At 44.1% G+C, this 16,416-nt stretch overlaps 1 protein-coding gene across 3 annotated transcripts in view; it reads left to right on the forward strand.

Annotated features, from left to right (window-relative positions):
- The window catches only part of ANP32A (acidic nuclear phosphoprotein 32 family member A), a 149,353-nt gene that overhangs the window by 112,674 nt on the left and 20,263 nt on the right, over nt 1-16,416 (forward strand). For all 3 annotated transcript variants that reach the window (XM_068106739.2, XM_068106737.2, XM_078771976.1), the window contains exon 2: nt 9,716-9,865. In XM_068106739.2, coding sequence (XP_067962840.1) covers nt 9,716-9,865 — 150 coding nt within the window. The remainder of the gene's footprint in view (nt 1-9,715; nt 9,866-16,416) is intronic.

Consider the following 16,416-nt stretch of genomic DNA (forward strand, 5'->3'; position numbering starts at 1 on the left):
CTCTACCCCACCACATAATGTTCCTCTCTCTACCCCACCACATAATGTTCCTCTCTCTACCCCACCACATAATGTTCCTCTCTCTACCCCACCACATAATGTTCCTCTCTACCCCACCACATAATGTTGCTCTCTATCCCACCACATAATGTTCCTCTCTCTACCCCACCACATAATGTTCCTCTCTCTACCCCACCTCATAATCTTCCTCTCTCTACCCCACCACATAATGTTCCTCTCTCTATCCCACCACATAATGTTCCTCTCTCTATCCCACCACATAATGTTCCTCTCTCTATCCCACCACATAATGTTCCTCTCTCTACCCCACCACATAATGTTCCTCTCTCTACCCCCACCACATAATGTACCTCTCTCTACCCCACCACATAATGTTCAACTCTCTATCCCACCACATAATGTACCTCTCTCTATCCCACCACATAATGTTGCTCTCTCTATCCCACCACATAATGTTCCTCTCTCTATCCCACCACATAATGTTCCTCTCTCTATCCCACCACATAATGTTCCTCTCTCTATCCCACCACATAATGTTCCTCTCTCTATCCCACCACATAATGTTCCTCTCTCTATCCCACCACATAATGTTCCTCTCTCTACCCCACCACATAATGTTCCACTCTCTATCCCACCACATAATGTTCCACTCTCTATCCCACCACATAATGTTCCACTCTCTATCCCACCACATAATGTTCCTCTCTCTACCCCACCACATAATGTTCCACTCTCTACCCCACCACATAATGTTCCTCTCTCTATCCCACCACATAATGTTCCTCTCTCTATCCCACCACATAATGTTCCACTCTATCCCACCACATAATGTTGCTCTCTCTATCCCACCACATAATGTTGCTCTCTCTATCCCACCACATAATGTTCCTCTCTCTATCCCACCACATAATGTTCCTCTCTCTACCCCACCACATAATGTTCCTCTCTCTACCCCACCACATAATGTTCCTCTCTCTACCCCACCACATAATGTTCCTCTCTCTACCCCACCACATAATGTTCCTCTCTCTACCCCACCACATAATGTACCTCTCTCTATCCCACCACATAATGATGCTCTCTCCATCCCACCACATAATGTTACTCTCTCTATCCCACCACATAATGTTCCTCTCTCTATCCCACCACATAATGTTCCTCTCTCTATCCCACCACATAATGTTCCTCTCTCTACCCCACCACATAATGTGCCTCTCTCTACCCCACCACATAATGTACCTCTCTGTCCCACCACATAATGTTGCGCTCTCTATCCCACCACATAATGTGCCTCTCTCTATCCCACCACATAATGTTCCTCTCTCTACCCCACCACATAATGTTCCACTCTCTACCCCACCACATAATGTTCCTCTCTCTATCCCACCACATAATGTTCCTCTCTCTATCCCACCACATAATGTTCCTCTCTCTACCCCACCACATAATGTTCCACTCTCTACCCCACCACATAATGTTCCTCTCTCTATCCCACCACATAATGTTCCTCTCTCTATCCCACCACATAATGTTCCACTCTATCCCACCACATAATGTTGCTCTCTCTATCCCACCACATAATGTTGCTCTCTCTATCCCACCACATAATGTTCCTCTCTCTATCCCACCACATAATGTTCCTCTCTCTACCCCACCACATAATGTTCCTCTCTCTACCCCACCACATAATGTTCCTCTCTCTACCCCACCACATAATGTTCCTCTCTCTACCCCACCACATAATGTTCCTCTCTCTACCCCACCACATAATGTACCTCTCTCTATCCCACCACATAATGATGCTCTCTCCATCCCACCACATAATGTTACTCTCTCTATCCCACCACATAATGTTCCTCTCTCTATCCCACCACATAATGTTCCTCTCTCTATCCCACCACATAATGTTCCTCTCTCTACCCCACCACATAATGTGCCTCTCTCTACCCCACCACATAATGTACCTCTCTGTCCCACCACATAATGTTGCGCTCTCTATCCCACCACATAATGTGCCTCTCTCTATCCCACCACATAATGTTGCTCTCTCTATCCCACCACATAATGTTCCTCTCTCTACCCCACCACATGCAGGTTCCTCCCTACCCCACCACACAGGCTCCTCTCTCTACTCCACCCCATACAGGCTCCTCTCACTACCCCATCACGAAGGCTCCTCCCTGTCCTATCACATAAAGTTCTTCTCTACCCCACCACACGCGGGGCCCTCCTTACCCCACCACACACAGGACCATCCTTACCCCACCACACACGGGGCCATCCTTACTCCACCACACGCTGGGCCATCCTTACTCCACCACACGCTGGGCCATCCTTACTCCACCACACGCTGGGCAATCCTTGCTCCACCACATGCTGGGCCATCCTTGCTCCACCACACGCTGGGCCATCCTTGCTCCACCACACGCTGGGCCATCCTTGCTCCACCACACGCTGGGCCATCCTTACTCCACCACACGTGGGGCCATCCTTACTCCACCACATGCGGGGCCATTCGTACCTCACCACATGTGGGAGCATCCCTACCCCACCACACACAGGCTCCTCTTTCAACCCTACCCCACACAGGGTCCTCGCCCTACTAGGCCTGTGCATATCCGTGTATTTTGATGAACATGCAAAGGGTCCGTTTGTTGATTGTGTACACGTGTAAACATTAAAATCAACCAAGTCACAACAAAACTAGAACGACAGTCTACGACATCACAACGTCGACCAACATGCCTCCGCCCACATTATTACTTCATGATAATGCTTGTACCAAGTTTGATTTAAATCCATTCAGCTGTTCTCAAGTTATCACATTTCTACCTGACATGACCTCTGACCTTTGACCTCTTGAGCCCAAAAATTAATCAGTTCATGCTTACATCATTATACTGTCACGCAACCGCCAAAATTTATATCTGGCGGTCGCGGATAGCCGATCACGAGGCTTTAACTCCGAGGCGGAAGCTCAATAGCGGATTCCAAAGTCTAATCTAAGCGCGCGGAATGGAGGGAAACAGCGCAAGTCCCCGCATCCTTATCTATCAAATAAATCAGGAAACTGCGTTCAGGTATTATGTACAAAAAGTAATACAAGGGTTTATTGGGAAAAGCAAGGACAGGAAAAGCACGCGCCGATAATAAATCTAATAAGAAGCCTAAATTGGGATCCCACACACAACAGATATCAAATACAAAAACGAGGGAGATTAATATGAAAATAAACATGTCTTTTGTTCAAAATGTACGCGGAGCTCTGGCTTATCTGTCTCGTTGTCTTCTTCCCGGCCTGGATGAATCCTCCGTCCGCCTCGCACGCCCCGCTAGGCCCGAGCCAACGCCCTCGCCGCTGCACACGTGGTCCGTGCACCAAGCTCCAAAGCACCACGAGATCCGTGCACCAATCTCCAAAACACCATGAGGTCCCATAGCAGGACAGTGAGCTTCACTCGGGCTACACCTCAGCCCAACTCGGGTTGGGGTCTCTGAACTGTGCTGCCAGGAATCCAACTGCTTGGGATCAACTACTGAACGACGAACTGCGCACTGCCAACTCCTGCTCAAAATGCGCACACGAACTCTCGATCCAACTGCCAGCATAGGCGTCCGGTGCTCACTCTCCTCGTGCTGAACTCAACTCAGGATCTCAACTCTGGATCCAACTCTCCTCTCAACTCAACTCCAGGCTCATCCGAACTCTTGACTCGGACCTCACTCAACGTGCTGAACTCTCTACTCTGGATCCAACTCTCCTCTCAACTCAACTCCAGGCTCATCCGAACTCTTGACTCAGACCTCACTCAACGTGCTGAACTCCCTACTGCCGAAAATGGCGTCCGACCCTCGGTAATATCTCCGGCCGATGATGTCACATTGGCACACTGCTCTGCCAATCAGAGCCTCCCCCGGCTCGCTGGCTCGTCCAGGGGCACGCCCACTGCGCTACTCACTCCCGTCCCTCCCATTCCTTGGTCACAGCACGTGCTATGCAAGGCGGGTAGACCTCTCGGAGGTGTAAATTGTGGCAGTGTTCCAGCCTGATTTCTTCCTAAGTCATGTCAGGGGAGAGGGCATCATTTAGTGTTGTACTAAAGGTCATAACTAATGTTTTAGTGGTGTGCAGTGCCAAAATGGACAAAGGTTTGATTACCAGGTGAGACATACAAGGGCTCTACTCATTATTTCCTTACACTAACTATCACCCGAATCTCCTGGTAGATTCACAATCATACATCTTAACCCGACAAACGCCTACACATGAAGAACTTATTACAGGTAGATTCCCTATCGCGACAGTCGAATACCTACCTATACAGATCTACCTGGCTCTAGATATTGCTTTACCCCCAGACATAACAATACATACCTGTACCAAGTTTTTAATTTCAATCCCTTCCGCTGTTCACAAGTTATCACATTTGTACCTGACATGACCTTTGGCCTTTGACCTCAGGGCCCCAAAATCTAATCTGTTAATCTTTACATCATTTTACATATCTGTGGCAAGTTTGAATTAGATCACTTTAGCCATTCTCAAGTTATAGATCTATTACAGACTTTTACCGTTGACCTCTTGACCCCAAAATTTAATCGGTTAATCTTTACATCATTATACATATGTGTACCAATTTTGAATTGGATTACTTCAGCTGTTCTCAAGTTATAGACCTATTACCATCTTTGACTTTGACCTTTGACCCCAATGTCGAATGAGTTAATCTTTACGTCATTATACATGACGTTATATACATTATACGTTGTATACATTATACATTATACATAATCTTTACGTCAAAATAGCCTATCACTAAATATTAAACTGATCGTGATTTTGCGTTATTCCATTCTCGGCTATTTTAACATGCATCAAGGGAAGCATGCCTCGGGGGAGGGGGGGAGGTAAAATGTGTTGCAACACCCCTTATCGGTGTATGAAAAAACATCCATAAACAACACGGCGACGATTAAAAATAAAAAAAATTGTAGTTCTCGGCTCTTTCCCCAACCAGCGTTAGAGGGCACTGATCTGATATAATAGGCTGGTGGCATAAACCCCACCCGAGGCTCCTCTCTGCCCCACCACACGCGGGCTCCTCTCTGCCCCACCACACGTGGGCTCCTCTCTGCCCCACCACACGTGGGCTCCTCTCTGCCCCACCACACGCGGGCTCCTCTCTGCCCCACCACACGTGGGCTCCTATCTGCCCCACCACACGCGGGCTCCTCTCTGCCCCACCACACGCGGGCTCCTCTCTGCCCCAACACACGCGGGCTCCTCTGCCCCAACACACGCGGGCTCCTCTGCCCCAACACACGCGGGCTCCTCTCTGCCCCACCACAAGCGGGCTCCTCTCTGCCCCACCACACGCGGGCTCCTCTCTGCCCCACCACACGCGGGCTCCTCTCTGCCCCACCACACGCGGGCTCCTCTCTGCCCCACCACAAGCGGGCTCCTCTCTGCCCCACCACAAGCGGGCTCCTCTCTGCCCCACCACAAGCGGGCTCCTCTCTGCCCCACCACAAGCGGGCTCCTCTCTGCCCCCACCACACGCGGGCTCCTCTCTGCCCCACCACACGCGGGCTCCTCTCTGCCCCACCACACGCGGGCTCCTCTCTGCCCCACCACACGCGGGCTCCTCTCTGCCCCACCACATGCGGGCTCCTCTCTGCCCCACCACACGCGGGCTACTCTCTGCCCCACCACACGCGCCTCCTCTCTGCCCCACCACACGCGCCTCCTCTCTGCCCCTCCACACGCGGGCTCGTCTCTCTCTGCCCCACCACACGCGGGCTCGTCTCTGCCCCACCACACGCGGGCTCGTCTCTGCCCCACCACACGCGCCTCCTCTCTGCCCCTCCACACGCGGGCTCGTCTCTCTGCCCCACCACACGCGGGCTCGTCTGCCCCACCACACGCGGGCTCGTCTGCCCCACCACACACGGGCTCCTCTCTGCCCCACGACACGCGGGCTCGTCTGCCTCCTTCCTCCAAATGCAGACTCCTTCCTCCCTCTTTCAAATGCAGAGACGTCTCTCCAAATGTCGACTCGTCCCTCCCTGTTCCAAATTCAGAGTACTTCCTTCCTCCTCTGAACACAATATCCTCCCTCCTATCATAGGCTCCTCCCTCACTTCTGCATGTACGCTTTTCCCTCATTTCCACACTTCCCTCACTTCCACACATGCAGGTTCTTCCCTACCATCCTCCTCCTCCTGCAGGCTCTTCCCCCAACCTATCTCACAATGTAGGCTTCTCCCTCACCCCCTCCAGACACAGGGTTTCTCCCCCTCTTCACACTCATGCTTCCCTACTTCCCAACCCTTGCCGCATCCAACCACTCTGTACCCCTGTGTCCTACCCAGACACAGGTATTGCCCTTCTTGTCCTTTAATTATTTTTTTGCATGATGTGCTTGGCACAACTCATTTGGGATAAGCCTTCAAGACAGGTGGTTGCCACTTGCCAGTGTAAGAAATTGCACTTCTTCTGAAGTCATTTTGCCCGAAAGCCCTGGGAATGTTTGGTGATGTCTGTTTCAATACTTTTGTAGGATAAATAGTTTAATTTTGAGAATAAGTAATGGAGGAAGCTAATGTTCCTTACCATGCGCAAGCTGCACTCTGTACCTGGAGCCTCTTGGCAATGACTTGGCACGGTTTAAGCTTTGCAAGAGTAAAAAGACATTCCCAGTAGATTCTCTTCACTCCTTTTGGAGAATCTTGTTTTGGGAGCAGCAACACACACTGATTATCACATTTACCTATAAATTTGTATTGCTCTAAATGGTCCATGTGGCAGTGATGCAAATCTTGCTTTTGTGTGCCTATCTAAGAGACAATGGTGGAGCTTATACATAAAGATGTGGAGGACATCAACATTGGGTGACCGATGTATGTTTTCATGAATTAATTACTGATTGTATATGCGAATAACATAGGACATCGTGACAAGGATCTAAAGAAACCCATATTAATACTGTATATATCTTCCAAATGCAGTTGGGAGCTGGCAAGCACTCGCCTCCAAGTCTTGCATCAGTTCTCATCTTGATTTGGCTTTAAACTACCACCCCTGATGTTTCGCATGCAGGGCGAGGCATCAATGTGTGCTCCGTCCATGGGAAGGGCGTTGAGCCACAGGAGATATCGGATAGTACCTGTCTTTGGGGGCCCTAAAAATCCTGCGGTAGTAGGCCAGATATTGCCGGTACCCCAGCCAACATTCTTGATGCCATCATTAGAATGTGAGGGCGGGCCAGCCAGTTCGTGAAAGACTTGTCCCCAAACCGTTCCCTGGGCGACCTTTGAATGAAGTAGTAGACCTCATGATGCAGTTATTCTCAAAGGGTTCACCAAGTAAGGTGCCATGTCTGTTTTTGTCACTCACTGGCTAATCTTTATTTTTCTCTGGCTTTGTACCTTGCTAGAATTATCAAGCTTTCATGTTTTGATACTCCATTGACACCTTTTGTCCAATTAGCGCTCTCGTTTTGTTTCTTTGCTACTCAGAAATCTCATTGAACAACTACACATAATTTCCCCTCCAGACTCCAGCCTTTCACTGACAATTTTGACCTTAACCATCACCAACTGATTTCCCCCTTATTGTGACGTTTTGTTTTTAATGACAATTGTGACGTCATTGGTCACGTGGTATGGCAGCCATCTTGGATTAAACGCAAATAATAATAAAAAAATTATCGGAAACCGCAGAATGGAAAAATTTGATACTTGGCACATTGTCAAGTACTCCCAATGAGCAACAAAAGCATGATAATGATGACGTAATCAGTGAAGTGGTATTCCAGCCAAAAATGTTTTAATCGAATACCTTATCCTAAAAATCTGAATTTGCATGTGCATGATCTATGGCCCATTTGTATTGAAATATTACATTTATGACATCACAGGTCACTTGGTTTGGCAGCCATATTGGATTTAACCTAAAACCACAACAAAATAAAAAAACATCTCCCAAACCACTGAAGAGATTGACTCAAAACTTTGTGTGTGTCATTGACTAGGAATGGCGATTAAAGGTTGATCACGAAAACGTCATCGGTCTCATGGTGTGGCAGCCATATTAGATTGAAGGAAAATATTAAATAATTATATCTCAGAAACCTCTTACCCTATCGATGCGAAACTTTACAAATGTCATCTAACACCATTGCTGCATATAGTTTGAAAATTATGACATCATGAGTCACATGGTTTGGCAGCCATCTTGGACAGAAAACGAACCTTATTCGATCAAGACGAAACTTCATAAATATGATCCCCTTCCCATCCATATGCAGAGTGTACATTTTTAATGTCATGTGGTTTCGCAGCCATATTAGCATGAAAGCCGATATATAAAATAAATCCTTCGAAACCACCTTACCGATCAATGTGAAACCTGTCATGTCTGGTTTGGCAGCCATCTTGGACAGAAAACGAACCTTATTCGATCAAGACGAAACTTCATAAATATGATCCCCTTCCCATCCATATGCAGAGTGTACATTTTTAATGTCATGTGGTTTCGCAGCCATATTAGCATGAAAGCCGATATATAAAATAAATCCTTCGAAACCACCTTACCGATCAATGTGAAACCTGTCATGTCTGGTTTGGCAGCCATCTTGGACAGAAAACGAACCTTATTCGATCAAGACGAAACTTCATAAATGTGATCCCCTACCCATCCATATGCAGAGTGTACATTTTTGATGTCGTATGTCATGTGGTTTCGCAGCCATATTAGCATGAAAGCCGATATTTAAAAAAAACCCTTTGAAGCCGCCTTACCGATCAATGTGAAACCTGTCATGTCTGGTTTGGCAGCCATCTTGCACAGAAAACGAACCTTATTCGATCAAGACGAAACTTCATAAATGTGATCCCCTACCCATCCATATGCAGAGTGTACATTTTTGATGTCGTATGTCATGTGGTTTCGCAGCCATATTAGCATGAAAGCCGATATTTAAAAAAAACCCTTTGAAGCCGCCTTACCGATCAATGTGAAACCTGTCATGTCTGGTAAAAATGTGATACTTGAGAACAGGTGAAGGGATTCAAATCAAACTCATTTATTTTTAGGACAGTCAACGAGGGCATCTACCCGTTATCACGGGCAGTGACTATGAGGAGGCATATTGGTGAAGCCGTTGCATTGGTCTAGTTTTTTATTTTGAAATTTTATGAATGGGAAACAGGTGCAATAAGGGTGCATTAAAGTCACTTGCCAGGAGCCACTTACAGTGCCCCTAGACTCACACAGCCAATCAGCAGCAGCTCGACTTGTCCCCAAGCCACATGAAGCATGATTGACGTTTGCTTTGTCTGGGTATTTATCGAGGTTAATAATGAAAATGTTTTTGTCCAAATCAAACTTTTTCTTGACCCCGTATTGCCCCAGTCCTTAGCAATTAACATAGTACTGTTTTCAACTTTGTGCGACCGGTGGTTTGGGATGAGATGCGAAACTGACGCACAAACACTGCATCTTATATATATTTTAAAGACATTCGGAGATGTCGGTGTTTTAAATGTGAATTACAAGGACATCAGGTAACTGGTGAGAACGTAGGTAGTACTGTATTTCCGATTTTAAATGTCAGCATCATGAGCCACGTGCTGAGCTTTTCTTTTTTGCTGCACCGGTCACATACACATGTTGATTTTATTCCTTGCACAGGTGAAGGAATTGGTGTTGGATAACTGTCGCTCGAACGATGGGAAGATCGAGGGTCTCACGGGCGAGTTCAGCGAACTTGAGTTCCTCAGTATGATCAATGTTGGTCTCATATCAGTTGTAAATCTCTCCAAACTCAACAAGCTGAAGAAGGTTAGTGGCTTTGATGGTCGTGCATTTGAAGCTTTTGGTACATTTTTTATTGAAGGGTGTGGGTTTGTTATAACACTTGAGCACATTTGAATGAGACTGATGTGAGGGGAACGGAGCCTGAGTTGTGGATTAAAATGAATATGAATGATCGTTTTAAGGCCATTTTCCCCGCTAGGGCGGGGGTTAGCCTTGCGGGCCCCATGACAATCATGGTTCCCTGTTTGAGGCGATGTTTTATGGCCGGATGCCCTTCCTGACGCCAACCCTTGGTCACGCTCTTACGATGCGCAGGGATACAGTGTACCTATTCTAAATCGGGGTACACACCGGGATCATTCATCCCAGCAAGCTGGTACTCAATTTGCCGACCTTGGAAGGATGACAGGCTGAGTCAACCCTCCTGGTGTTCATTTAACATCGACCGGGATTCGAACCCAGGATCCTAGGATCCCAAGCCGGCACCCTAACCGCTAAGCCAACACCAGGCTTAATAAATGGATTAACAGGCAACAAACCTGTTTAACAGACCAGGCAACACCATGGATTGATAAACAAAAAATCCAATATCGTTTTCCTTTCTATCCTGATACTTACAGCAATAAAACTTTCAGTTTGTATTAATGTTGTTTGTATTCCATGGAAAGAAGCTGTCCTTCAAGTGCGGGAGTTTTTTTTTTGGGTGGTTCCCTTGCTAACATGCTCATCAATGAGTTGAACAGTGTCTGGGTTTGATCTGGCACCTTGTTGTGCTGAAAAGCAATAGACACTTTTAGCAATAGAGGCAAAAATCTGGAATAATTTCTCTTTGGCCCAGAACCAAACAATCGATAGAGATATATATTTATATGAAAGGTCTTGTGTGTTCTCTGTCACGGGGGAAATGAACTCGCGCTCACGGAAGTGACGTCGCTACTGCCTTCGTCCCATTATTTGTACAACTTGCCTGACCCTGCCAACAATCAAAACAACAGGCCACCATTTTGTGAAGCAGCATAGGCCTCAGTCCATGGTCCAGTACAATTGGCATTGTCACAGTTAAATTACTGGGTGGGGTGGCAAGGGGGAGGGGGGGGCGGTTATCCAAGGTGTTTCCAACACGTATGTAAAATTTTGTCAGATGGCAAGTCACCTCCCACATCCACCCACCCCCCACCCCCCCACGCCCCCACCCCCACCCGCCTCTGCTCCTCATAGGACCTTGTTTTGTGTTCATGACCCGACCATGGGCACCACCAACACGTATGCAAAATTTGATGTAGATCGGCCCATTCCTGGTTTTTTTTGTATGCTTTTAATACCTACAAAGTACAAACAGACAATCGGCTTGTTTATCACAGTCGGGTAAGTTGTGAGAGAAGGAAAGGAGACCCAAAATACCCCGAAGACCCAAAATACCCCAGAGACTCAAAAGTAAAATCACCAGGGTGACTGTTGAGCAGGGTAATGTGATCCCGAATCGGTTATAGTGGATTGTTTTGGATTGCATTCTGGGCTAATCGGTTCTAATGGATTGCATTCTGGGCCGGAAAACATAATTTTGAATGTTGCGTGTTTTCTTGTAACTGTACTTTGATTGGCTCTCACCCCTCCATACCTTCTCCCTCGTCACTCATCATTCTCCATTTTAAAACTTACCTCTATGAGAGTCAGTATAATCACCGTAATTTATTTAGTGTTTTTCTGCTTCTCAATTCTGTTGTTCCAAAGATGGTAGTGCATAGTCTGAGCAATAATCAGCACTCCTCACCCCACCACCTACAGCTTCTAAGTGGTAATCCCACCCTCCCCTTATACTCCGTGTACATTGTCTGTAAGCGGTGACCTCCGCCCCCATCTCATCCCCCCTCTCGATAGACTTCACCACAGTGCAACCCCACAGTGTAATTGTTTACAGGGATTTGTGCAAGTATCTAAGGCTTTGTAACTTGGTGGTCTCTCGCATCTTGCTCTCTCGTCTCCCTCTATTCTCTGCCCCCCAACCTTCCCCATCTCCTCCAGGTTTGCACGTGTTATTCCACCAACTGTCAACCAGTTAAACATCCAAATTCAGGTTGACTGCACACCTCAATTTATTTTATTCCTCGCTTCTCCCATCTTTATTCCTCGAACCATCTTCCAGAAGCTGTTCTGCCTCGCTCTGTCCTGAAAGGCTTGAAGCAGACGTTCCCACTCGTGTAACCCCCATCCTGACCAATGATATTTATTACACCATTAACCTTCCAAACCCTACCCTCTTACTTGCTTTGCTGATTTCAGCATTTCCAACTCTCTCTCGAACTCCCTCTCTCTAATTTTCCCTCTGACTCTCTCTCTCCCTCTCACTCTCTCACTCTCTTACTTTCTCTTTCTTACTCTCTCTTTCTTACTCTCTGTTACTCTCTCTTTCTTACTCTCTCTTTCTTACTCTCTCTTTCTTACTCTCTCTTTCTTACTCTCTCTTTCTTACTCTCTCTGACTCTCTCTTCCTCTCTCTCTCTCTCTCTCTTGTTAGTTTATCCTCTTGCCGGTTGTGCTCAATTGTTGCCCCACATACCCCACTGTCAGTTTAACCTTGTTCTTCGATTCGCCTCAGGCTTTTAGGAAAACTAAATATCATTTATGGAGAAAGTATACCCATTCCGACAGCATTCATATTATGGTGGGAATATCAAATTACAAATATGTCGATCTTATCACCAATAAATCGCTACGATTGATCAGCAAGGGATTGATCAGCAAAAAATGAATTCCAACAAGTACAGATACATTCAAAGTACACCGCCCCCATGCCAAATAATTAAATATCAGTGAAGCCTCCGGCACCCGGCAATACCGCAGTGTGCCTCATAGAGGCTGCATTGGGAGGGAGAGGTGCACACTAATTGATTGATTAATTGTATAATTAAAATCAATAAAAGATTATCACAAAATAATTTCTTAATCAATTGGCTAATAGCATAACTAAACCACAGGTGCTTCATCCGAAGATTTATCTTTTAGGAATTTAATTAAATAAGTCATTAATAAAAAATTAAATAATTAATTGATTAATCAATAAATAATTAATCGATTAAATGATTAATCAATAAATCAAAAATATCCTTGATAGCCACATCACTTGGTCACTGTCATGTCCAAATATTAGCTTCCGAGCTCAAAAGGTGCCTGAGATATTGGCCAAATGAGAAAGAAAATAAATAAATGATTAATAATGAAAATAAATAAATAATAATCATTAAAAAATTAAATTATTAATCAATTCGGTCACAGAACACATAAACCACCACCATTTCATCAGAATCTGTAACTTAAAATAAAAAAGATTTTTAGTCATTAATCGAATAATTAAATAATTAATCGCTTAATTGATTGATTAATTAATAAATCAAAAATAACCTTTGCAGCCAAATCACCTGGTCATTGGCATGTCCAAATATCAGCTTCCTAACTCAAAAGGTGCCTGAGTTAATGGTCAGAAGAGAAAGGAAATGTAATTAATTAAATAAGTACTTAATTAATCGCTAATCATTAAATAACTCCTCAATTAATTGATTAATCAAAAAACCAAAAATACTGTTTTTGACAAAGGACTTGCTCACTACTGTGCCGAAATTTCAGCTTCCTAGCTCAAAGGATGGCTGAGATATCGTCCGGACAAACGAACAAGAAAGAAAGCAAGAAAACAAACAACCAGAGTGAAAACTGAGTACTTACTCTCTTTCAGCGTGCATCACTGCCGAGCCCCCTTCGGTGCCTGGCAATGACGATTTGCAATGCCTGGAGATGGCATAGGAAAGGAGCGGTGTACAACAAACAAACAAACAAGTACACATACATTCAAAGTACACCGCCCCATGCCAAATAATTAAATATGCTGCAGCGCGGCATTGCCGGGGCGCCTCTGGCGCCCGGCAATACCGCAGTGCAGCTCATTGAGGCTGCATTGGGAGGGAGAGGTGTACACTAATTGATTGATTAATTGTATAATTAAAATCAATAAAAGATTATCACAAAATATTTTCATGATCAATTGGCTAATCGCATAACTAAACCACTAGTGCTTCATCCGAAGATGTATCTTTTAGAAATTTAATTAAATAAGTCATTTATAAAAAATTAAATAATTAATTGATTACTCAATAAATAATTAATCGATTAATCAATAAATAATTAATAGATGAAATGATTAATCAATAAATCAAAAATATCCTTGATAGCCACATCACTTGGTCACTCATGTCCAAATATTAGCTTCCCAGCTCAAAAGGTGCCTGAGATATTGGCCAAATGAGAAAGAAAATAAATAAATGATTAATAATGAAAATAAATAAACAATAATCATAAAAAAATTAAATTATTAATCAATTTGGTCAGAGAACACATAAACTACCATTATTTCATCAGAATCTGTAACTTGAAAAAAAAATTTTTTTTTGTCATAATCGAATAATTAAATAATTAATCGATTAATTGATTAATTAATAAATCAAAAATATCCTTTGCAGCCAAATCACCTGGTCATTGGCATGTCCAAATATCAGCTTCCTAACTCAAAAGGTGCCTGAGTTAATGGTCAGAAGAGAAAGGAAATTTGATTAATTAAATAAGTACTTAATTAATCGCTAATAATTAAATAACTCCTCAATTTATTAATTAATCAAAAAAAAAAATACCGTTTTTGAGAAAGGACTTGCTCACTCTTGTGCCGAAATTTCAGCTTCCTAGCTCAAAGGATGGCTGAGATATCGTCCGGACAACCAAGAAAGAAAACAAGAAACCAGAGTGAAAACTGAGTACTCTCTTTCAGCGTGCGTCACTGCTGAGCCCCCTTTGGTGCCCGGCAATGACGATTTGCAATGCCTGGAGATGGCATAGGAAAGGAGCAGTGTACAAAAACAAGAAAACAAACAACCAGAGTGAAAACTGAGTACTCTCTTTCAGCGTGCGTCACTGCCGAGCCCCCTTTGGTGCCCAGCAATGACGATTTGCAATGCCTGGAGATGGCATAGGAAAGGAGCGGTGTACAACAACCAGAGTGAAAACTGAGTACTCTCTTTCAGCGTGCGTCACTGCCGAGCCCCCTTCGGTGCCCAGCAATGACGATTTGCAATGCCTGGAGATGGCATAGGAAAGGTGCGGTGTACAATAGCCACATCACTTGGTCACTGTCATGTCCAAATATTAGCTTCCCAGCTCAAAAGGTGCCTGAGATATTGGCCAAATGAGAAAGAAAATAAATAAATGAATAATAATGAAAATATATCAATAATAATCATTAAAAAATTAAATTATTAATCAATTCGGTCACAGAACACATAAACTACCACCATTTCATCAGAATCTGTAACTTTAAAAAAAAAAAAAATTTTTAGTCATTAATCGAACAAATAAATAATTAATCGATACATTCATTAATTGATTAATCAATAAATCTAAAATATCCTTGATAGCCACATCACTTGGTCACTCATGTCCAAATATTAGCTTCTGAGCTCAAAAGGTGCCTGAGATATTGGCCAAATGAGAAAGAAGACAAATAAATGATTAATAATGAAAATAAATAAATAATAATCATAAAAAAATTAAATTATTAATCAATTCGGTCAGAGAACACATAAACCACCACCATTTCATCAGAATCTGTAACTTTAAAAAAAAAAAAAATTTTTGTCATAAATCAAATAATTAAATAATTAATCGATTAATTGATTAATTAATAAATCAAAAATAGCCTTTGCAGCCAAATCACCTGGTCATTGGCATGTCCAAATATCAGCTTCCTAACTCAAAAGGTGCCTGAGTTAATGGTCAGAAGAGAAATGGAATTTAATTAATTAAATAAGTACTTAATTAATCGCTAATAATTAAATAACTCATCAATTAATTGATTAATCAAAAAACAAAAAATAACGTTTTTGATAAAGGACTTGCTCACGATTGTGCCGAAATTTCAGCTTCCTAGCTCAAAGGATGGCTGAGATATCGCCCGGACAAACAAACAAGAAAACAAGAAAGCAAGAAAACAAACAACCAGAGTGAAAACTGAGTACTCTCTTTCAGCGTGCGTCACTGCCGAGCCCGCTTCGGTGCCCAGCAATGACGATTTGCAATGCCTGGAGATGGCATAGGAAAGGTGCGGTGTACAATAAATAAATGATTAATACAACACAAAACAACAACATGCATTTTAAGGCCATTTTCCCTGCCAGCGCGGGGGTTAGCCTTGCGGTCCCCATGACGATCTTCTCCATTTTGCCCTATTTTCTGCATCTCTCCTTGTTAACCCCCTTGCCCGCATTTCTTCTTCCACCATCTTTAGCCAAGTCTTTCTCGGTCTTCCCCATCCTCTCCTTCCTTCTACATTCATTTCCATCACTCTTCTCAACCAGTCACTTTCATCCTTCCTCAACACATGACCAAACCATCTCAACCTGTTCCTCTTCACAGCATCAATCACAGGCTCTATTCCCATCATCTTTCGCAATTCATCATTTGTCTTCCTCTCTCTCAACGACACTCCGCACATCCACCGAACCATTCGCATTTCCACCCTTTCCAGCCTTCGTTGCTGC

Source organism: Myxine glutinosa, chromosome 2, assembly GCF_964187855.1.
Source record: "Myxine glutinosa chromosome 2, kmMyxGlut1.1, whole genome shotgun sequence".
In the NCBI taxonomy this organism is placed as follows: Eukaryota; Metazoa; Chordata; class Myxini; order Myxiniformes; family Myxinidae; genus Myxine; species Myxine glutinosa.